This window comes from Diadema antillarum, unplaced genomic scaffold (assembly GCF_040938485.1).
Source record: "Diadema antillarum isolate AM-2024a unplaced genomic scaffold, OU_Dant_1.0 scf00000072, whole genome shotgun sequence".
Lineage (NCBI taxonomy): Eukaryota > Metazoa > Echinodermata > Echinoidea > Diadematoida > Diadematidae > Diadema > Diadema antillarum.
The window spans coordinates 1,124,849-1,148,220 of record NW_027270961.1 but is presented as its reverse complement, the minus strand read 5'-3'; the positions used below and the strand labels follow the sequence as shown (position 1 = coordinate 1,148,220).

Below are 23,372 nucleotides of genomic sequence, written 5' to 3'. Positions count from 1 at the left end.
GCCCGATTTTCCTCAAACTTTCACTGATGTGTTCTACTAATATTACTGCTTTCACTCAATCCACATTGCTCTTTGGGTTTACTTTCCCTTTAAGAGTGACCTCGCCGTAAACTCCGGCCCCCACAATTTCCCTCTGCTTCCGGGTCAACCTCCCAAACGTACACCACAAATACACCACACGTGAAAAACCTATGACGCATGACACAACAACATCATCTTTTCTTCCCATGCGCTTGATCTCTGAAACTGAACACGTCGAACTCGCTATCAAACTGTATTCTATATTCTTCTCCGACGCTAAAAAAAAAATGTTTTCGACGAATATCTTCATAAAGGCATAAAGTCATCAGTGCAGTGCTATCTCTGCATACCATGACAGAGAAAAAGAGTACCCGTAAGCGAGTCCGACAGGGTTCGACTAAAGAATAAATAGACGCCTTGTTAGCAGTGTGGGCTGAAACTTCCGGTTTTGTGGTTTTAACATCGAGTAGGACCCACTCGTAGTTACGGGGGGCAGAAGCTTAACCTCGAAGTTTCGTAACCTCGAGGTTAAGATTCGTCGTGTGGACACACGTCGTAGTTAGGGGGCAAGAGCGAAACCTCGAGGTTTCCTAACCTCGAGGTTAGGGCCTGCCGTCTGAACGTAACTTCAGTTTTGAAACCATACCAGACATGAGAACTCTTATTTCAACATGTGCTTTGGAAATCATGTGAATGGCTGAAATGGCGTAGGTGGTAGACTGGTATTGTACATACTTTTAATTTGAAAATGCTGAATGCAGAGTACGAAGCAAGTATGGACTGGTCTGATTAATTTGATTTGGAAGGGAGATCAAACCTATTTCTCAACAGTATTCCAAAAACAGGAATGAATGTATGGAGGTCATAGTGTATTTATGCATGCTAATCCAATACTGCAACATGTTACTTGCCAAGTATTACTTTGAAATTTTATCATCAGAATTAATGTCAACAAGCTTATGTCAGACTGATCTCAATGAATTATCGGGTTGTTGTTAGAATATTTGCACGCATATGATATTTCAATGTTTTTGATATGAAGAACAAGATGGACAAATCTTACTTTGTAAAGTATGTATGAATATCATCACACATTATTGTTTCCCAGCTCTCAAGACAAGCTAGTATTCACTGAATTAGAGTATGGCTGGTAGTTTGCCAAGGCTAGAATGACGTAGTAGGTATTAAAAGGGAGGTGGGAAGAGACGTCTCTTCCCACCTCCCTGGTATTAAGATATCTTTAAGAATCAAGGGTGAAGAACTTTTTGGTAAGAACCATAGAACACCATTATGGTACGATACATGCACCATTAATTGGAAAGTTACTGAATTAGTCCCATTGCTGGACATCATACATTTCATTGTCCTTTTGATACTGTTTAACTTTAATGCAATATTGTCTCATCAAGCTGTTGCTGCTGATTTGTAATATTCCTTTGCTCTCCCTTAGAATATGACTTTCTTTGCAATTCTTCAGTTCTCAGTCCTTTAAAGAGGAGGAGTAGAGAGACAGGGTGAGGGTGAGTAATGAAAGGATGGTAGCGAGGGAACTTCACTCACGTCTGAGTGCTGGCACATCTCGTTGACGTGGTCGCTGTGCTCGTCGCCTTGTGGTTGTGGTCGTCATCACACTTCACCCCTAGGGGTCCCTCCCGACGCTCCGAGCTCCGCCTTTGTCTGTTGATACGAGATGGTAGCTCCTTAGGTGACTCTGATCTAGTCCCCCTGGGATAGCCCATATCTAGAAACAAAGCAAAGACAAAGACTTTGATTATAATTGGTGGGAAGGTGTGCTTGCCAGGCTCTGAAAAATCATCCTGTTTTGAGTCAGTTTGTTGTGCTGTATTTGTTCATCTTCTTTGTGTTTTAGTGATTTTCAGGTGATCACAAGATAGCGAGAACTTCAGCAACAGGAAACCAGTGTACAAAGAACCAGTACTAAGGGTCGCCTTATTTAGTAAACATCTTTGAAGATGAATACCTCACGAAACTCAGCTATTCTGTGAGCTAGCCCTATTTGACTGAAACGTGACCTCCGTTTATTCACAGGACATATAACTTGAAGGCATCCTGCATACCTTACTGACCGCTGATCATAATCCCCAAACGCCATACCTTAGCTCTGACTCAGTGCTTTGTCACTGTGCATGCCCACCTAGACCATCATCAATCCCATTTACAAGGGGTCAGTTAACTGACTATGACTAGGGACCTTTTTGAGCATTATGTATCTTTTTTGTTTTCTTTCATGGAAATCAGCAATGGCAACAACAACAACAAAATGCCTGCACATAGAAAAGGGGTTAGGTACTGTCCTCTTCCAGTACCGTACTGTTGTTCTGATGCCTGCAATGCAAAGTGGTCTTTATTGATGCAAACTTTACTTTTGCAAGTTTGGAAGACTTTTTTACCAGTTCTAACCATCCATTATCTGCGACAATGCAGTGACAGTGGTGGTGGTCTGGGCCCCGTTTCATAAAATTTGTTACCAGTGACAAGTTGTCACAGTTGTTATAAGCTACTGAAATCCTTGCATCTGATTACTTAAGAGCAAATCTGTCATAGAAATGTGGCAGTTGTCACTGATAACAAGTTTCATGAAACGGGACCCTGCACAACCACATGTTGATTGAGTTGCTGGTCTTTGCCACCACACATGAGGTTGAGTAGCCAGTTTGTGCAAACCACTTGTTGATTACATTGCTGGTCTTTGCCACCTCTTTGTTTTACACTGATCAACAGTTCATCGAAATATTCATTATTTACTGGACCACTGTGTTGTGAGACGATCACACATTTGTTAGCTTTGCACCCTGCCAAGCAACACATGCACAATTTTGATTTCTCCTTTCTTCCGGCATGCCAGCCATCATCCATAATTACGATGGAAAAAGAAGAAACTGACTAGGTCCTGAGCCAAAACAACTCAGACAAAATGTGACATTGAAATTGTGATGTTTGTGCATTCTTCGTGTTTTCCGTCCATCTTGGGTCTGGGAGTGGACACCGGTAGGGATCAACCTGTCTCTTCCTGGACTCCTCCTCTCTCATCATCTCTTCCTCCGATCCGTCCTCTCCTACCACCAAGCCTTACTGATGCAGACACTTTCCCACGCCATCCTACCGGCGGTGAGGCCGCTGCTATGCCGACTATGCCAAGAATGGCACACAGGGATTGATTTAATTTTCCTCTCCCCAGAAAACACGGACAGATGCAGCACCACCGCCAGTCGAGTCTTCTCTCCCTCGTACCATTCTAATTTCACTTGAAGTCTTCACCCTTGAAGAGACCATTATAAAAATTTGCAAAAACATCTCAACAATAAACATCTCTAGGATTAAAGGACCCAAATAATTTTCTTTTCACCCTTGCTAAAGCAATCTGATAATTGATAAACATCAGTACATCACCCTGACATCTCAGCAAGTATGTCTTCATCAGCCCGAAGTTCAAACTAGTGGGATATTTTGTGGTTTCGGGAAATAGTGCATCTTCATCAGCTCAAAACAGCCCGCTTGGGGAAATTAGCCCGAAATTTGATGCATGCGTACTTGGCATCATTACTATGGTGGGATCGAGAAAATTCCGGGCTGATGTAGATGCATTCTAAATAGTGTGCTAATTCTATAACTAGCCTAAGATTTTCGGGGAAACTTTCCCGATCAAATAGCAAGCTAATTTGCGTCTTCGCTGCACAAATAGTGCACTATTTTGACATCGGGCTAGTTTTGTGACCGCAAAATAGAGCACTATTTTGAAACTTTGGGCTGATGAAGACAGGCCTAGCTACATCTCAAGAAAAGTCTAATGGCCAGTATTCAATCCTGCTTCTCGGATAAAGTCATAACACCAGAAATCAGACATGTATGGCAAAACTCATCAATCGAGAGTGGCTCGGAACAAGAGCTAAATTGAACAGTTGAGGTGACTTTAAAATGAATATTATTTGAATGCTGGCATATCATCTACATTGAACCTCCAGTTTCACTCTCTAAACAAATCCATTTCATTTCCTTGAAAGAAGTTAATACCTTTGAGGTAGGATCTCCATTCCATACCGCATCTTAGACTCACATTCAAGGAAAAACTGACCCTTGATATCCTTGTGCAGGCATATCCTTGTTTGACGATGATAAATGGTTTATGCAAAGTCATAACAAACATTTGTTCCTTTCGATTATCAAATACTACTGTTAAAAGTTACATGACACCCCTTCAGAATTCCATCTAGCCGTAGGCGGGATGCAGAGACTCCAACTCTCCTGCTTTCGACGGGAGATCTCCCGCCGAAAGCCAATTTTTGCAAAATCTCCCGTTCTCCCGCTTGAGATGCAATTTCTCCCGCCCTGGCTTTGTGTCTCCTGCTTGAAATGATATCTTACCTAGTATCATCGTATGTCAAAAACAAGCATGAGATAGCACGAGAGAGCATCTGGAACCCTAAAGCTTCCAGGGCCCTTAAAGGACAAGTTCACCTTCATAAACATAAGGATTGAGAGAATGTAGCAATATTAGTAGAACACATCATTGAAAGTTTGAGGAAAATCAGACAATCCGTTCAAAAGTTATGAATTTTTGAAGTTTTTGTGCAGTACCCGCTGGATGAGAAGACTACTGCAGTGTATGAATAACTTAGATGTCACATGCGTACAACAATATAAGGAAAATATAAAGAGAATTTCACAAAATTCCATCTTTTGAAAAAAGTACACATTCCCCTGACTCGTTACCGACAAATGTTATGGGTAATATTATTCCCCCTGCCTTTAGAAAGAGGCAAGTCAAGTGCTCTTTTATTATGCGAAAAAAGTGAAAATATGTTGAATTTTCTTTTACATTTTCTTTATACTGTTGTACGCATATGACTCACAAGCTGTAGTAGTCTCCTCATCCAGCTGTTCCAACACAAAAATTAAAAAAATTCATAACTTTTGCATCGATTGTCCAATTTTCCTCAAACTTTCACTGATGTGTTCTACTAATATTGTTGCATTTTCTCAATCCTTATGTTTATGAAGGTGAACTTGTCCTTTAAGCGGGCCCAGGACCCAGGCCGCAAGGGACTTCGCGCTCGTGACGCGCACATAAATTTGGAGTCTCCCGTTTGCAAGGGGTTTCAGGCGGGAGAATCTCCAGATCAGAAGGTGCTTCGGGTTGGAGTCTCTGGGGATGTTTTCACAAGAATCAAGTTTACACCCACCTTGCTTCATCAGATCAACAAAGCACAAATTGTCAGCAACTATATTCGAGTCATTGAATCTCAGGCTGATGTAATTTTGGCATGAGTTGATTCTAAGCATTTTTTTTTTTTTGGTAGGTTTGACGATTTTCAGCAGTAGTTGTACGAAATTGCATACTTTGTCAATCTAGAACAAATTCAGAATAAGGGAAGATAATGTTTGTGACGTCTTGCAATATGTAAGCATTTAATTTGATATTTCTTTTACACATTCACCTTTTTTCTTTTTGTTTTTTGGTATGCACTGATATAACTCTATAGGATATCTAACCTATTACTGGTTACAATTAATAGATGGCTTTACTAAAAACAGATCAAGGATCCAGAATATGGTATTTTCCATCAATGTAATAAATTGTAGATGATAACTAGACACAGGTGGTTGGCACACAACCAGGTACCGAGAGACATTAAACTGTGTGCAGCTGTATCTATGCAAATTCTGTCAGCTACATTGTATAAGCAGAGAGGTCATCCAGTTGCCTATATGATTACATGCATTTTCTGGATATTGAACACGAAAAAACACTGGACAGTTTTAACATAATCTATCAATGCAGGCATGGACTAATACTGAAAATTGATCAGATATGCTATGCAACAGAAGCTATCAACAGTAATGGAATGACTTGTCAGTTTAACAGTAACAGAGGAACCTTGCTCTTGCACAGTGCTTTATATAAGCTGGAACAAGTTATTTCAAACAGGGACTCCAAACATAGGGTATTTTTTTAAATGATCCTGATGGTTATTTCTCTCAGACCTTCTCCAAAGTGTTGCACGAATTCAGAGCATAACATTGCAGTTTATTTTGCTGTTTCCTGATATTTTGAAATGGCCTTTAACTCCCAATAGATCCCCCAGTGAGAGCCCACCATTCTTCAGAAGGGAGCAGTCACCTGAATGCCTTCCCCTGACTGCCTGGGTCCTTATGTCAACACCCAGGCGGCTCATTTCAGATTATTTGCCATATTTCTCTCAAAAGGCTGGAATGGTTGGAATGTCACGACATGGCGGGTTATTGATTCACACCCACATGAACTTGAACCCAAGATCGATTGGAGGGAGAGATGGCGGGATGTTTAGACAAAGACAGACAGACAGACAGAGAAAAAAGGACAGATAGATTTATTATTGAGACTGGGTATTGTGAGTAGTGTCATTAGCCATGAATACCACCAGGCTGTCTATCAGGTTTCAGATCACCTCCAATCATGGATCCAAACATCAGCTTCATACAAAATCTTCCATATTAATACAGCCACCAGCATCCAAATGGCATAAACCATTTATTCAGTCTACACAAAGCCAGAATATGTCTATGAGAAAGGTCTGGACACAAATTTGTCTACAATTTTGTTTGAGATTCATCAAGGGTACTCAGTTTGTATCCATTTAGAGGAATATCCATTGAGAAGGTAGTCACATACCTACACAGTTAGCATCTACAAATGCAAACAAAGGAAACAATGAAACAGAGAAATTTTCAGGAAGCCTGACTGGAAATATCCACATAAGTGTCAGAATTAAATGAGTCGTATTGAGAAAAGTTATGATTTTGAATAAGACAGCTAGTCTGAGAGGTACCTATAGGATGCTACGTGAGGGTGATTTCCTCGTGTTCATATAGTCCACTGGCTCTTTTCTTTCATTTATCCTGTTAGGCTCAAAATCTCATTGGTCCTATATCCACTTTTCTCAAATTCCACCCATCATAGATAACAAATGTTTGGGTAGGAATTTCTTTCACATCTGCCATATAACTTGAATCCTGTTCAGGGACTAACAAAAATTTAAACCAAGCCAATAAAACCAAACAAACTGTTGATTTCCAACAGGTGGAAAGACAGTTACCACTAACTTTACATTATTTGATTTCAGATCCACCTGTTGTGCAGTAAAACCTGATTCGATACATGCAGTTTTCTATCCCATAGTCTGCAATAATTTTTGATAGCTAAATATGGAGTATGATGATATTGGTTCTTAACATGACCAAATGGTTTATAAAGAATGGAATTGTAGTTCCCCAGTGTCCAGTGTTTATTAGACTAAGATTGCCTCAATGCACGCAAGCTTCACTACCATATCAACATCTACAATGTAAAGCACAAATGATGAATCAAATGCAATAATAATTTCTCATAAAGCAGGAAGCCTCACTCCTTTCTGTCTGCTGCTGTCTATCCAGGCCCAGCACGTGTTTGTCCGATCTGAGCTAAGATGGAGGAAGCTTAGCAATAAATGTGGAAGAGTATACAGGAAGTTTGATATAGTGTGTGCTTCTGATCTCCCATCCATTTCATCTCTCATATCATCGACTGAGATGAGGCCACATTTGTGAGGCGGAAACACAAGTAATTCTGTTGCGTGAGACCAGTGAAAGCATGCTTATCTTGCTCGCTGATATTCCTGGCTGTCCAGGTTTCAAATAGAGTGTTGTTCGCCTGAAACACATCTGTACCAGATACTGGATATCTCACAGCGATTTGTCAACTCGGTAATGCCTGTCATATAATGACAAATGCTTGAAAAGGGTATCTGCTGTGAGGTGCAAGGAACAGATCACATGTACAACATGGAACAGTTGTACATCTTTGTTAGTTTCCACAAAGCAAAACCCTTCAATACAGATCGACTTGAGTGCTGTATGGACCTTCACCTTCTGTAGTGAACTTTGGCTGCCAAAAAAACATTAACTTCAAAGGTGTCAATCTTGTGAATCATTTTGAGAGACCAATTTGGACTCAGTTTGTACATGTCTATTTGGTTATCATTGACCTGTGCACAGAAATCGCGTTACTTGAGAGGCAAAAAGGCACAAACAACACCATGAGATGAGTGCCCTTCTTCTCTCAAACTGGTATCATTGCCTTTTTACAGTTAACATAAATATTCCCTTCTGTCAAATACTGTCGACTATATAGTACAAAAGCAAGTAATCCTTTAAGCTATTGAAATAATTTCCAAGATGTACATACATTATTGTTTAAGAAGTTTTACATACAGGATAAATCTGTCAATGCCTACATGTAGTCTCAAATAAAGATCTAAACAGTCCCCTTTAAACTCAATCGCACATTACAAAGCATTATGGCATGGCAGAGTGATAAAACTCTTGATTTTCTCATTTTTTTAAGTCTGTTTGTGAGTTTGAAATTCCCCCATGAATAAGATTCACGCCAAGAACAACATAAAGAACAGTTTACTATATCAGTTTCGAGTCACTGATAAACCTGCTTACACATCTGAAATTTGCTATAAGTTTTTGAACATCACTTTCTGGACCACAGAGTTAGTATCTCTGAGGGGAAGCACTTCAGAATGTTGCAAAGAACTGGTAACATACCAGAGACGCAATTCAATTTAGACTAAATTGAAATCAGACATGGCATATTATGTGATTGGACTTCTTGTTTCTGTCTGAACACATTTCCTCTGTGAGCCAGTCTTCACTGGAGGAGGAAATCAGTCCAATAGTGGCCACTTGAGAACTGAGATGCTTGGATGACATCCAATTAACAGCAGCTGGGATTCCGCAGATGGTGGCACCAACGTAAAACTTTCCCAAGTTCAGGACTTCATCAACAGAACAGTCAAAATGAGTCTTGTCATGGAGCATGCTTGCATAATTTCACTCAAAATGCCAAGGGACTGTGTCGTCAATGATGCACTCATCACACCCAAGTCTGTGTGAAGATAAAGCATGGATTTCTTATTACACAAGGCCACCATGCAAGTGTTTGGTTATAGTCTGGACTGATCAACTACGGAAAAAAAAGAAGAAAAAAAAAAGATGATACTCCATGAAACATCAGTTTCCTCAATGTCTGTAAGGTAAAACTTTATAGGAGAAAGAATGACAACCCACATGTATCTCCATTTCACAGCATCTAGCAAACATAGATACCTTTGAATGGACAGAGGAATTTGCCACTCATGCTGTTTTAATGTACAAAGGTAGTAGCCTTGCTTTCACAATTTCTGATAGTCATCTATTCCAATGAGTTGCATCCACATGAAGACATCTCAGTGACACAGGGAATTCCCTGTTCTCTAAACTGTCCTCTACAAGGCTTCTCGGTTAAACGCCACTGCTGTCATCCCTTTAATCAAAATATCATAATCAATATCAAAGTCATCACCATCGCAGCAGAATTTATTGCTCTTGCATGTCCAGCATTCAATAGTCACCTATCCATCAGCTTCCTTCATTCATACTGTGCCTTGGCAGTGAGGTAGGTACACATGGGAGTGACTCCACTGGGAAAATTCCAACATGTCCATGTTCATGAATTATTCATTTTTCAGTATTCATAGTCTAATAATATTTTGCTGATATTACAGTCATTATTGTGGCTAAAAATCAATTAAATTATATTAATGTAACAATAAATGAGCATGGATAAGCGACCTTTTGGTTCTGAGTTACACTGCATATGTGTACACATGGATTTGACAGTGCATGTGGGCCTAAAAATACTATTCAATATGCAGCACAATATCACCAGTGGTACAGTCATCTATCCAGCGCTTTATTGAGTCTGAATTCTAAGACTATCACACTCTGTGTCCACCTCCTGATGATATACACTCATACAAAGTGTGCATACATAATATACATATCACACAGGTATGCCATGCTAAGATGACTCATTCATTGGCTATGACAGATACTTCAGACCACCACCTAAAGCCCAGTTACTGCACAAATCATGGGCACCTAAACAGGTTTGGATAGCATGGTGGAAGCTAAAGATATGATTTCCACGATTAACTTGTGAATTCATATACCACACACACATGTAAGCCTACACCGCTGTAAATGTACATGCATACATGCAGGGAGGTGGGAAAAGCTGATAAATGAAAACAAATTTACAAGTAGGCCTACAGTTGTACATGTATAACGTATATTGCAGGATTCTTCTTTTTAATGATTTCACAAGGAGCACGGAATGTGAGATCAAATGAGAAATATTGACACTTGACAGGAAAAATCACAAAACACATTTGTAAATTAAAAGCTGCTGGGCAACTTGGAATATGAACCCCAGCCACAACCCCCCCCCCCCCCCCAGGAAAAAAAAAAAGTCATTATTGTTACATATGAAGTTCTGATTGCTCCCCACAGCCAAATGCAAAATGCCCAGTGAGCTGGCTACGCTATTACAAGTACAATGTATGAAGTCAGTGGAAGTGGCAGTAAACTGCCAATTAGGCCTTATTACATTTGGGCATTATGATATGGTGATATTTCATTAGTGCCGATCTGTATCATTGCAGGTTTCACTCCAGTGTGAATGGATTCAGTCAAATACTGCAATGTTCACTATCCCTACATTTCCCAATGAACATGGGCCTGAGAGAATCAATTGTTTCAATCCTTACCCACCCCACCCCCCCCCCCCCAAAAAAAAAGACATATCTGGTTCTGTTTCCCTGACAACGTGGAGCCACCTTGGTACCATTCATGCAGCATACATCTTTGACATTGCACTTTTTATACACAGTAAAGAAAGTTGACTTTAAAGGGATTGTACAGTTATGGTTGAGACCTAATTTCAGGTTTCTAACATTTTTTGGTGAGATAATGAGAAACCTCTTATAAAATGTGAAAGAGCATGTAATTCTATGAGGAATTTAACGTTTATTTGATGAAAATTGGTTTTGAAATGGCTGAGATATCAAAAAAGAGCAATTATAATAATGTGTGGGACCCACACTTTATTATGATCACTTTGTTTTACTTTGTTTTTTGATGTTTCAGTCATTCCAAACCCAATTTTCTTCAAATAAACTTTGAATTCCTCTTAAAATGGTATGATCTGTACTATATCATAAGTGTTTACTTGGTATCTCGCAAAAAGTTAAAAACCCAATTCTCATCTCCACCAAAACTGTACTATCCCTTTAACCATTCTTCCTTTGGTAAAATGAGTACTACAATGTTGTCATCAGGATTCTACCAAAATGCAAGAGGTGACCTTTTGAACAACTTGAGAATGATTTCAGATTCAGTGGTCGATAGTCAGTGAGGAAGGATTAGAAAAGTGAGTTCGGCTGTGGTCTGTGTGGCTGAAATCAAGACTAGTCTGAATACCTACACTACATTCCAGCCAGTTACCAGCATTCCCACCAGTAATCAAACCCTCTAACCCGAGGGCATCTCCTCTTATAACCTGTTAATAAAATGCCATTTTTGATGAAATTTGGTGACTAATTTGCAGTCAACACACTGAGAATTGGCTGTAATGGCAGGATGGAATACATTCTACTAGTATTCAGACAAAGAACTGGTATGCAAACCCAAGGTTTTGTATCATTTTGTCTTTATTCTTCTTCAAAACCACCCCCAGCCACTCCCCCCCCCCCCCCCCCCCCCCTCCCCATGAGGATGGGGAGGAGAAAGATGATACCCGCCTGCATTCCTGGCCAAAGACCCTATGGCAGATGCTTGGATTTGAACACCTCATGACTCATCTTTTGGGGGTAAGAAAAAAAAAAAACACTACAAATATCTATCTATGATGAACCAGCACTAATTTATGCACGCTGGTGAGGTACTACGCCTTGGATGGCAGGCCCCATAATGTGTGTTTTCTACATACCGACACACAGCCGTAATGTCTGCATCACTCCGTATTCCTCATGCTGCTGTTTTCCCTCTCGCTGTGGTCTCTCTCTCTCTCTCTCCATCACGCCACATGGCTGCAGTACCATGCTACGAACAGGTTCATCTCACAAGATATATTATTGGTACACGTAGGCCTACCTAATCATCTTTCCTGTTATGGCATGATAGTGGAATTGATGTCAAATAACAAATACATTTCACATTATACTACATGACAGTACCAACCCATTAAAGAATTCACACACAAAGCAATTCATTCAACATTTTATATTTCAGATCTGGCATTATTATTTACTTTGAACATGTAATTGTACTGCACGGAGGTGTGAAACACACCTCCCTGCATAATGCATAGATATGAATTGCATTTTATATTTGGGATCTTTTGCTCCTTAACACGAATTTGGCAAATTATCAAGATATTTCCAATCAAGATTTAAGGTTTCCTTTCTTATATTTCAATAAATAACCCATATTGATTTGAGGAATGCATGTTTCTAATAAACAGTGCATACTGCTCCAGTGGTTAATCCTTTCCCTCCTTGGCTAACAAGAAAAAAAGAAGAAGCTGTAACAGCAGTAAGAGTGCAATGTTTTCAAACTTCTTTCAAACGTACAGACTAGAGCTCTGTAGACTCTTTATTGAAAGTGTCTGCACTAGTAATGAGGGAAAATGGCACTTACACTGTACCAAGGTCTTATCAGGTATTTTGAATATACAAATGTAGCTTCTATGACTATACTGTAACTATCTTTTTTAATTCATTTTTTCTTTAATTCAGAATCAACTCTCTTCTCATTCAGACTTTTACATTGTATGATTATGCAGTACAACTACAAAATGTACATGCACAAAGGCTCTTTTTTGCTTCGTGTTATTCATGTTTGACTGATCAATGTAAAAAATTATCTAGGCTAAATTTTACACTGTGACCACATAAAAAGAAGGCAAAATCAAATCCATCCCGAATATTTTGTGACCCTCCTTTGCAGAAAACAAGAGCACAAAAAATGACTCACTAGAACCTTGTCTGTTGTGCCTAACAGCTGACGACTTATCATCATACTATCCTAGCTGTCAGAGTCATGCAAAGCCATTATATCCTGTACACACTGCTGACCCCCTGGTGTAGACATGGCACAAACTTGGGAGTTATAACTGTAGGCCCCCTACATGTTTGCCCTACACACATTGTAACTGGCCGAAAACTCACGGCAAATTGTAAACTTAATAAACATATTGGCCTACCACCACAATATTAGCACATCTAAATTTCTGCGGGATTTATTGCATTGCTGGTTTCGTGAGGCACATTTAACGTATACAATGTAGGCCTAATGCTGATAGGTTTCTGAACGTTGAAAAGCTAAAAATTGAGAAAACAGTATTCACGATGCAATGCACAAAGATGTACATGGCAAATTCAGTGATCACTGCAGGAGTGGACTAAATCAAGGAGCTTTGAACTACTTGACTAGTAAAATCATGACCAATATGGAAAGATGTAGATGAGGACTTGTAAAAGTGGTTGGCACGATACTGTATATTACTTGTTCATTATACATGCAAGTGCCACTATTTTCAGTTGAGAGTACTCCTTTTTATGCCTTACAGTGTACCTGCACAGACTGCCCACTTCATACCATCTAGTTTTTCTCTATCAGTTGTTTATGGACGATGATAAGCACTTTGTCTAAAGATATCTAGGGCTTATTGATGACAATGATGATGGCAGTGATGACGGTGATCATTTTAACGATGATAATGATAACGATAATGATAATCATGATCGCCACCATCATCATTGCCATCATCATCCTCATCATCATCATTATCATCATCACCATCATCATCGTCATCAAGAAAATAGCTGAAATACCAAGTTTAATTGTAAAAGTATTATTCTTCAATCACTGCAATGAAAGTCTCGGGGTTTTTACCTGGCGGAGATAGGTAAGGTAGATGAAAGGCATTGAAGCATGTCAAAAAGGGAGAATAGCTCATGGTCTCCATCCTGGATGAAAGTTTCTCCTCTCTGTCACAATCAACTTTCCTCTGATGAATGGCACCAAAGTTTGCTGTAACACCAGCAGTGTTTGATTCCAACTTTCAGTGGTTCACCACGTGTAGATCCTAGGTCACCAAGGCTTCACCCTATTGGTCAATGAACAAGACTACATGGCCTGCACGAGAGATGAGTTGAGGGCACTACTCACAGTAAATTAGGTTTGACTTCGACACACATACAGGCGTGTACCACCTGACCTGATCTGACATGAACAAGTAGTGGAAAGTTGAAAACAAATCTAACTTTACAAAGACAAAGTTGATGTCATATGGTCGGAGCGGGCCATTTATGTGCCTCGTTCAGGTTGCCAGACTTCTCTGCTCTTAGCTTGGAAAGGAGTCTCGATGCTTCTGACCATGGACTCCAAGTTGGACTGAAGAGATGTGCAACCCTAGGGTGATGAGTTCCACCCAACACCACCAAAACTAGAAAACAAGCAGGCAGGTACCTAGTTGGTTGGGCAGACAAAAGAAGTGCAACAGTTCTCCACTCAGCGTTCATTCATACAGCCCCCATTGCTGTAATGTACTGTACGTCAAACTTTTTCAACAGCTAGAGAGGAAAAAAAAATATTCGTGATCAGGTATCCCACTCCAGAATTCCCTCCTCCTCTAGCACACAACCACTACCACTACCACTGACACCACCTCATCCTTCTAACAAACTCTGGAGTTCACTTTGTCCAATCAAATGTCGCATCCTCTTTCCTTGCACCCTCCTCGGTTTCCATTAACACTGGCATCCTCTTCAGTCTCTATCTCATAGACACTCTAGACCCTTGAGCGATTCACAGCAACACTGTGTCTGCATTACAAACCTTACTTTTATCAAACTTTGTCTTATGATTGTCTTTCTTTCTGTCAAATAAAACTCTTGGCTGCAAACATAAGAAATCAAAGACATGTGAATTCTCATCATTTTGAGAGCCAACTATCATTTGGTACACTGTTAACAAACTGTCATCAGACATAGACTAACATGATATACAAGATATATGCCATAGGATATTCCTCTAGTCTCTTCCTTCAAACAACAGAGTAATCACTGGTTGCTTTGTTTTCTGAAGAAAGGATGAACACTTTCAGAGATTGGCTTGAAAAGGTTTTCCCTACTTACTTCATGAGATGCTGCTGTATCAACATCACATTTCGCATTAATTCATCAAACCACAAAAAAAGTGTCAATGCAATATTGCTAAAATATTCTGAAAAACATAGACTACTGATGTCAAAGGCAAGTTTCCATATACAAAACACCATGGATGCCACAGATTGCAACCAACCCCAAAATACCAACGTTTGTTCCCACCCTCACTTTGCCTCCATGCAGGGCCAACACTGGTGCTGTTTTCACTGGTAAGAAGTGGAACAGTTCCAATCCCACGAAATGATCGCTATGAACGTTTACCCAGTTCCAATCCCAGTACCGCACTTTTAAGATTATTTCCAACTGGGAAATCATGCACACTTCCACAAATTATCACTTACAATATGTGCGATATAAATGTATTGAGGTTAAAGGGATCGTATAGTTTTGGTTGAGACCTAATTTCAGGTTTCTAACATTTTTTGGAGAGATAATGAGAAACCTCTTATGAAATATGAAAGAGCATGTAATTCCATGAGGAATTCAATGTTTACTTGATGAAAATTGGTTTTGAAATGGCTGAGATATCCAAAACAGAGAGATTCTAATAAGTGTGGGACCCACACTTAATTACGATCACTTTGTTTTTGTTACTTTGTCTTTGGATGTTTCAGTCATTCCAAACCTGATTTTCATCAAATAAACTTTGAATTCCTCTTAAAATGGTACGCTCTGTACTATTTCATAAGTGTTTTCTTGGTATCTCGCAAAAAGTTAAAAGCCCAATTCTCATCTCCACCTCTACTGTATACCATCCCTTTAATGACATCATCAGGAGGAAATAAAGACAAGGGGAAAAAATGTGAGAAAGGAGACATGATGAAGAAGATCATACGTCTGAGAGATAGTCTACTGAGATTAGATGTAGACAGAAACAAGATGCACTAATTTCTATACAACATACCTCTGGTGCAGTAGATGTACAGGAATTACTCTAATTTCTTTTGACTGATTGAACAAACAAGAGAAATAGACAATCCTAAGATTGTGATCACTCTCTATTCATGGTTATGATTGCAGAACAGAAAAACAAAATATTTTGAAGTTGTAAACTCTGTTTAGGTGGAAGGGCTAGGGGGCAGGCAATAGGATATTACATGTATATGATATACACGTAAGCATGATTTCATATCTCACACATTCTCCGAAATGGATCAATTTATGCAAAAAAGTCCAGTATAAAGTTATAATCTTTCATAAAAGATTAACTTTTCAAGCTTCAGAAGTTGGGCTAAAGCATTACTGTCTCAACTCTGTGTATTACAATGAACACATTGTAGCTTTTTCTCTATGTATTTTCTTTTTCTATTTTTCAAAGAAAGCATTGCAACACATTCTTTGCATGCAAATATTTGTTACATTCATCAACCACATATTAAATAATCAAAACACAATAAGTTCATTGTGATAAACATGGTTTAAAAAAAAAACACTTGTCAATCACCTGCTATCTACAGTCACATTATGATCCCCAAATGTACAACTGTACCTATCATATATTGTTGTTATTAATATTTTAATTCTATTGTTATGACATGACCTGTATTTGAGTGATCATGTTTGTTATTGCACTAAGGAAGATTGATTGGTATTAATTAGTGGAACAGTGTATTCATCAACCACCTGTAAAAAGAGATATTTCAAAAACAAAAGATTGCTACAAGCGATAGAGCTTAGGGAGTATTTAGGTTTACAAACCCGTTTGAGACCACTAGTAAGGGTAATTAAATTCACTGTCAGAGAGAGTCTTTTTTTTTTCATGAGTATGGAAAACAAAAATACTACTGTATCTTTGACATCCACACAACATTTGGCAGGAATAAAGCTCAACTCTCCATCATGACTCAAACTGTAACACGCGAGCTTGCCCAGGGTGACTGAAACAACCCGATGGACAAGTGAATTATACAGGCAATTGCATATTTTCATAGTTAGCCACAGCAAAGCTTGCACAAATATGTTTTTTAATTGTGACGCCCTACACTCTCTCTCTAAAAAAAAAAGGAATCCAACTCCAGAAAACAGTGTATCAATTATTCTCTGAAAGGCTCACACCCTCAGAATATCTGATTTGCACTGGTACTATTAAAATCTGATTACACTTTCATTTGGAATGACCAGGGAGGTGAATGACAATGTAAAGTTTTCAGGCCTACTGTATGCTGATAATATAGACTACATTTCTGTACTCACCCATTTTTTCTCAATTTTCTCCTCCCAAGTTTCATACCTTGCATGCACATGTAATCTGGGACGCACTTAGAAAAAGGCACTGTGATGGAAAACATGGATTTCTGCCTCGAATGGATCAACAAGAAATGTTAAACTCATTACACGATTGCAATGTCCATAACATCACCAGACAAGATAGGGAAAAGGGGAAGTCGGTTCCAAACTTCCTGTTCTGATAGGATCCAAAGGGTTGCTTGGAATTGGCGACAGTCTGCACTCTCTTTAGTTAGGTTCACACGCTGTTCCTAAACTTTAAGTTTAGGTCGAAAACTTAACCCGCGATGATTAGCTTGTAGTTTAGCACCATGTGGACGCACTTGAAAGTTAGCAATCTTAAAATTTAGTCGATGATTAGAACCACGAGACATCTTAGGGTTTACGCTCTCTCCACGAGCCACGGGGGGTACCCACTCGTAGTTTCGCTCTGTGTGGACACAATATTAAATCAGTGAGCTTGTGAGTTAGTGTGACCCTTGCTTCTTGTTCGCATCCGGGTCAACCTCCAGCTGTGCTATTTGTATGGGCATAACGTCATCTAGCAAAGACTCTGCACTTCCGGCGTAATCATCGACTGGAATTCACTCGTAAGATGTAACTTTAAGTTTAGGTGCGGGTGTGAACCTGCGTCGTGAATTCATGAGTGGAGCTAATCATCGACAGTTAAGTTTTTTACCTAAAACTTCAAATTTGGCAACTGCGTGTGAACATATCTAATGAGAGTGACAATCATTAAATCCTACATTTTTAGTCTGTCAAATCAGAACTGAGGCTATATAAGCTCAATACCTTTCTAGCCACAATGCAAAAAAAAAAAAAATGACGAGTCAAGCAATGATTCCCTTCTTCACATTTAAGTACTAAAAGTTTTCTGATAACTCTTATAAACAGTCGCTGTCACGTGGAAGAAAGAGTGCACTATTCTTTTAAGTCACAAAATTTAACATGGCTGCCAGTAACCCCAGTAAGTCTGTGCTATTATGTAAGATTAAAATAATTTGATACACGTGTATCAAAGGAGAGGTTCAACAGCTGTTAACAGGAATTTGCTTGTTCAATAAAGTATCACCCACGACTAAGTGAAAATAAAAATCTTCTTTTCTTTTTCGGTAAGACTTGACTCTCCATAAATCTCAAACTATTGAGAAAGAAAATTTAATGTGGCAAGATGCAGCAGTCACTGCAAGAATATTAATGGCTCAACTAATGATAAAGTACAGATACTATTTAACTCTGCCAAACTTTTCATCATCCATTATTTGATTATAAAACATAAAATAATAAAAAGTCACCCTTTACACATACGTATGTACATGTACACAAAATGTACCATCCAACCTCAGATATAGCTAGCTAATGCAGGACCAGCAGCCATCTGTATCAGTGGTATTGTCAAATAAGTGAGATACATTTGTATGTTTTTAAGCATGACACTTTCCAGTAAGTTTTGTTGGGGGAATGGACAGCCTAAGAGCATTGCCATCTTACTATTACCATGAAAATCTACATGATATCTGCATGTTTGATAAGTCACACAATGTGGAAATAAAATTAATCATGAATGGAAATCAACATTTACATCCAAACTTTCTTATCACGTAGTATGTGCAAGCAATTTTTTGTGTTGTATACAACAATCATATGCCATGTCTTGTCTGGATGATAGAGGAATCCACAGAAGGAATGATAGACCAGCTGAGACTGAGACCAGGTCAGACTGTACCTGCATCCTGGTAATGTCCCAGTTAAAAAGCAGTCTGAAGTCATCTACGAACCAGTTCCTTGTGAAGACTGGCCCCACACGCCAAGAGAGTTATGCAAATGACAATTTGAGTTATGTCAGGAATGCAAGGGTCATCCCGACTTCCCTGGATACCTGATCCTGAGGACAGCTTGGGGCACAGTGAGACATGAACAAAAGCATAGGCACGGAGGAAAGTGTGGGATGGAAGCCAGTGAAGGGAACATAGCCCCTCCTCAAGAATGGAATCGCCCAAATTTCCATAGTTTCTTCAGTTGAGTTGGTCTGGTCTCTATGACATTTGCCCATTCAAAGTGGATGCTTCCACTTTCACAAAGGGACTGACAACCATCAAATGATAATTCTTCAGGTCACTTTATCAACATCACACAATGTCAAGAGATACAACCAGTACGAATTAACTGAAGATTCAACATGTGTCCATCTACATATTATAAGCTCTGAGGGTAACTTCAAAAGTTAAGAACACTTTCCTCATTCCTCAGAATTATATAGAAGATGGTATCTTCTTCATGGAGCAAAAAAGTTGCATGTCTTTGAATAATATAACAGATAGGATCAGGGAGGTGTCTCACCTCCCTGATAGGACCTACTGCAGCTTACTTCAGTGTCCAATGAGTGAAATACAACTGTATAAGATTCTTCCTCTTGGAGTTTATTGTACAAAGTAATACATTCCTCTGATCACTTGCAAAACCAAGGGCATGATACAGCACAATCAATTAAAGGACAAGTTCACCTTCATAAACATAAGGATTGAGAGAATGTAGCAATATTAGTAGAACACATCATTGAAAGTTTGAGGAAAATCAAACAATCCGTTCAAAAGTTATGAATTTTTGAAGTTTTTGTGCAGTACCCGCTGGATGAGAAGACTACTGCAGTGTATGAATAACTTAGATGTCACATGCGTACAACAATATAAGGAAAATACAAAGAGAATTTCACAAAATTCCATCTTTTGAAAAAAGTACATATTCCCCTGACTCGTTACCGACAAATGTTATGGGTAATATTATTCCCCCTGCCTTTAGAAAGAGGCAAGTCAAGTGCTCTTTTATTATGCGAAAAAAGTGAAAATATGTTGAATTTTCTTTTACATTTTCTTTATACTGTTGTACGCATATGACTCACAAGCTGTAGTAGTCTCCTCATCCAGCGGTTCCAACACAAAAATTTAAAAAATTCATAACTTTTGCATCGATTGTCCAATTTTCCTCAAACTTTCACTGATGTGTTCTACTAATATTGTTGCATTTTCTCAATCCTTATGTTTATGAAGGTGAACTTGTCCTTTAAGTCCTCTTCCAGCTCTCCAAGCCAAACATCAAGAAAGATGAATACTTCCAGCCTACTGTAGGACTCACCAGGTACAGCTTGCATTTGTTGTTATTTTTTCCTGCTCCTTTATTGAATTCAGTGCATTTGTCCCCACATACCAGCCAGGCCTTGCCTACTAAATCCCCACTGTTTGCCCAAGGTTCCTAAAAGCCCCCCCCCCCCTTCCCCACCCCCCCCCCCCTTCCCCATCTACTGGAGTCACACATAAAGAGACCACTTCCCCTCTTCAGCTCCATTCCCCACCCATAATCTTCCCCTCCCTCCCCCCCCCTTCCCCATCTACTAGAGTCACACATAAAGAGACCACTTCCCCTCTTCAGCTCCGCTCCCCACCCATAATCTTCCCCTCCCCTCCCCCCCCCCCCCCACTTCCCCTTGAAAAAGAAAAAATGGGGAAAAATAAAGACTGCAGCTTGTTAGAGGTGTCTTGGGTACCAGAATTCCACAAATTTTCTAGTGACTTCCTGGGGCTAGGTAAGATTGGGTCCCACAAGAGTAATACATGTATTAGACTCTGCATGGCGGTATTTGCTAAGGTGTTCCCTCTGGAATAAAAAGGTTTCTGCTGACAGAGTATGGAAATCCTTTGCTCCATTCTGCAGGAGGCAAAAAGTGAACCAAGAGGACACATGTGCTCACTTACAGCAAATGAAACAAATGAAATAGTTTATTTACAAACTGAGAACTGAGTAGTCTATAGCAATATATGCAGCATATGATGACCTCAACAATCCATTTTCTTGTTGTTTTAACTCTTAACTCTTTCATGTACACATAGACATGAAAGCGCAATACTTGAGATTACTTGAGATACATAATTTGATTACAAATTACATGTAAAATACTCATGCATCATAGGAGCATGGATGACTCAAATACAATGTACATGCACATTGTACTGCCACCCAAGTTACCAAGACAGGGTTTGACACCAACATTTTTCTCTTGTGGTCTGTTCGGGCCACTACAAATCTTTTAATTTGAAAGTTTGGCGGCTCAAACAAAGAAATTTAGTGGCCAAAAATAAAAGGAAATATATCAAAATTCGTTTTTAATTCTAGCTGCTTAATCAAACCACCAAATGATGGCCTTTTTGGAAATTTGGTGGCCCAACATAAATTTTTAGGGGCCCCAGGCCACCAGTAAATGTCATGCCCTGCAAGGGATACAGAATGCATGTTTCTGTGATATTAATGTGACTAACAAAAGACATGGCGAGGGAACATGCAAGTTATGCGGAGTCGAGGGGAAGGTGCATTCCAGTGTCTTTTGTTAAACGTCACTACTTTAGCAATGATTGACAGATGAGGTCACAACAGGAATAATGGTTTGGAGGGATTTTTTGTGGGCATATATCCAAGCAATCTGAAGAAAAATTGGTTAAAAATATAAGGAATATTTCTAGATATTCATTTTACCGCAAAAGTGATGTTGAGGGTATCATACAATGTAAATCAACACAAATCAATATGCATTTGTATTTCAGGGAACATTTTAACGTCTTTTTGTTAAAGGGATCATACAGTTTTGGTTGAGACCTTATTTCATGTTTCTAACAGTTTTTGGTGAGATAATGAGAAACCTCTTATGAAATATGAAAGAGCATGTAATTCTATGAGGAATTCAACATTTATTTGATGAAAATTGGTTTTGAAATGGCTGAGATATCCAAAAAAGAGCGATTCTAATAAAGTGTGGGACCCACACTTTATTACGATCGCTTTGTTTTACTCTGTTTTTGGATGTTTCAGTCATTCCAAACCCAATTTTCATCAAATAAACTTTGAATTCCTCTTAAAATGGTATGCTCTGTGCTATATCATGTGTTTTCTAGGTATCTCGCAAAAAGTTAAAAGCCCAATTCTCATCTCCACCAATACTGTACTATCCCTTTAAACCATTAAACTGAAACTTCCTTGGGCAGATTACTCTCCAGTAATACTCTGTGCTTATGCGTACAGTTGGTCGGAGCAGATTTTACTCAATTTATCAACAACACGAGCAAAAATCATTAAATAAGAAGTAGGCCTATTCATTGAATTCCTACCAAATCAAAACGAGTTCCGTAACACTTGGTGACCAGTTATGTGGAGACTACTGTATAACTTTGGACGACTTACAGATTACATGAAAGTTGATCCACACACTCAAAGAGCATTGCCTTGTTTTTATACCTCAGAGGTATGCGGCTCACAACTCACTTCCCCTTTCATGAAATCACTGTCTTCCCCTTTGTAGCAGAGACAACATGACATGTTTTCACTTTCAACAGAAATAAGAAACTAAGTTTTATAACCACATGGCCACTTCTCTCTAACTAAAGTGACAATTTCCTTCCTTTACCAACCATTTCCCACAACCACTTTTTTTTTCTCACTCTCCCATTTCCTACAATCCCTGAGCTCCACATCAGGCTGGAAATCCCACAAGAGTTGGTGATAGATTAAACAGGATATTGCACTGCATTTCTCAAGTACGCACCCAGCTAAGGCCCTGCACTAATTGAATAATTCGCAAGTGCAATCAAAAGGTGACTCCCCATGTGTTTTCGTTGTGAAACTCGATTTGTGGAAGGAGTTGGGTACATCTCACCTTCACGTGGTGTGCATAAGGTACTGTAACTCTAGGCCCAAATGAAATGAAATTAATTACAACAGTACTGTAACTCTAGGCCCAAATGAAATGAAATGAATTACAACATTTGAGCAGTGAAACACTACATGACCACTGTTGTACACGACACAGCAAATTAAGCTGAGATTCACTCCTCAAACCAAAATCTTCACTGTTCATAAACCAGGCAGCTAAGCAGTGCTCCATTGCTGAGATGGTAATTATGAGAAGAAAAAAAAAGTAAAGGGACAATTTGAGATCAAAGCATTTGTGAAGCTTTGAGGCTATAAAGCCTTTTGTTAGCTTCTAATGCA

The 23,372-nt window shown here is 39.2% G+C and overlaps 1 protein-coding gene across 1 annotated transcript in view; it reads right to left on the bottom strand.

Annotated features, from left to right (window-relative positions):
* Nucleotides 1-23,372, bottom strand: part of LOC139717217 (transcription cofactor vestigial-like protein 4) — a 43,781-nt gene that overhangs the window by 4,444 nt on the left and 15,965 nt on the right. The window contains exon 2 of the mRNA XM_071628720.1: nucleotides 1,582-1,762. Coding sequence (XP_071484821.1) covers nucleotides 1,582-1,762 — 181 coding nt within the window. The remainder of the gene's footprint in view (nucleotides 1-1,581; nucleotides 1,763-23,372) is intronic.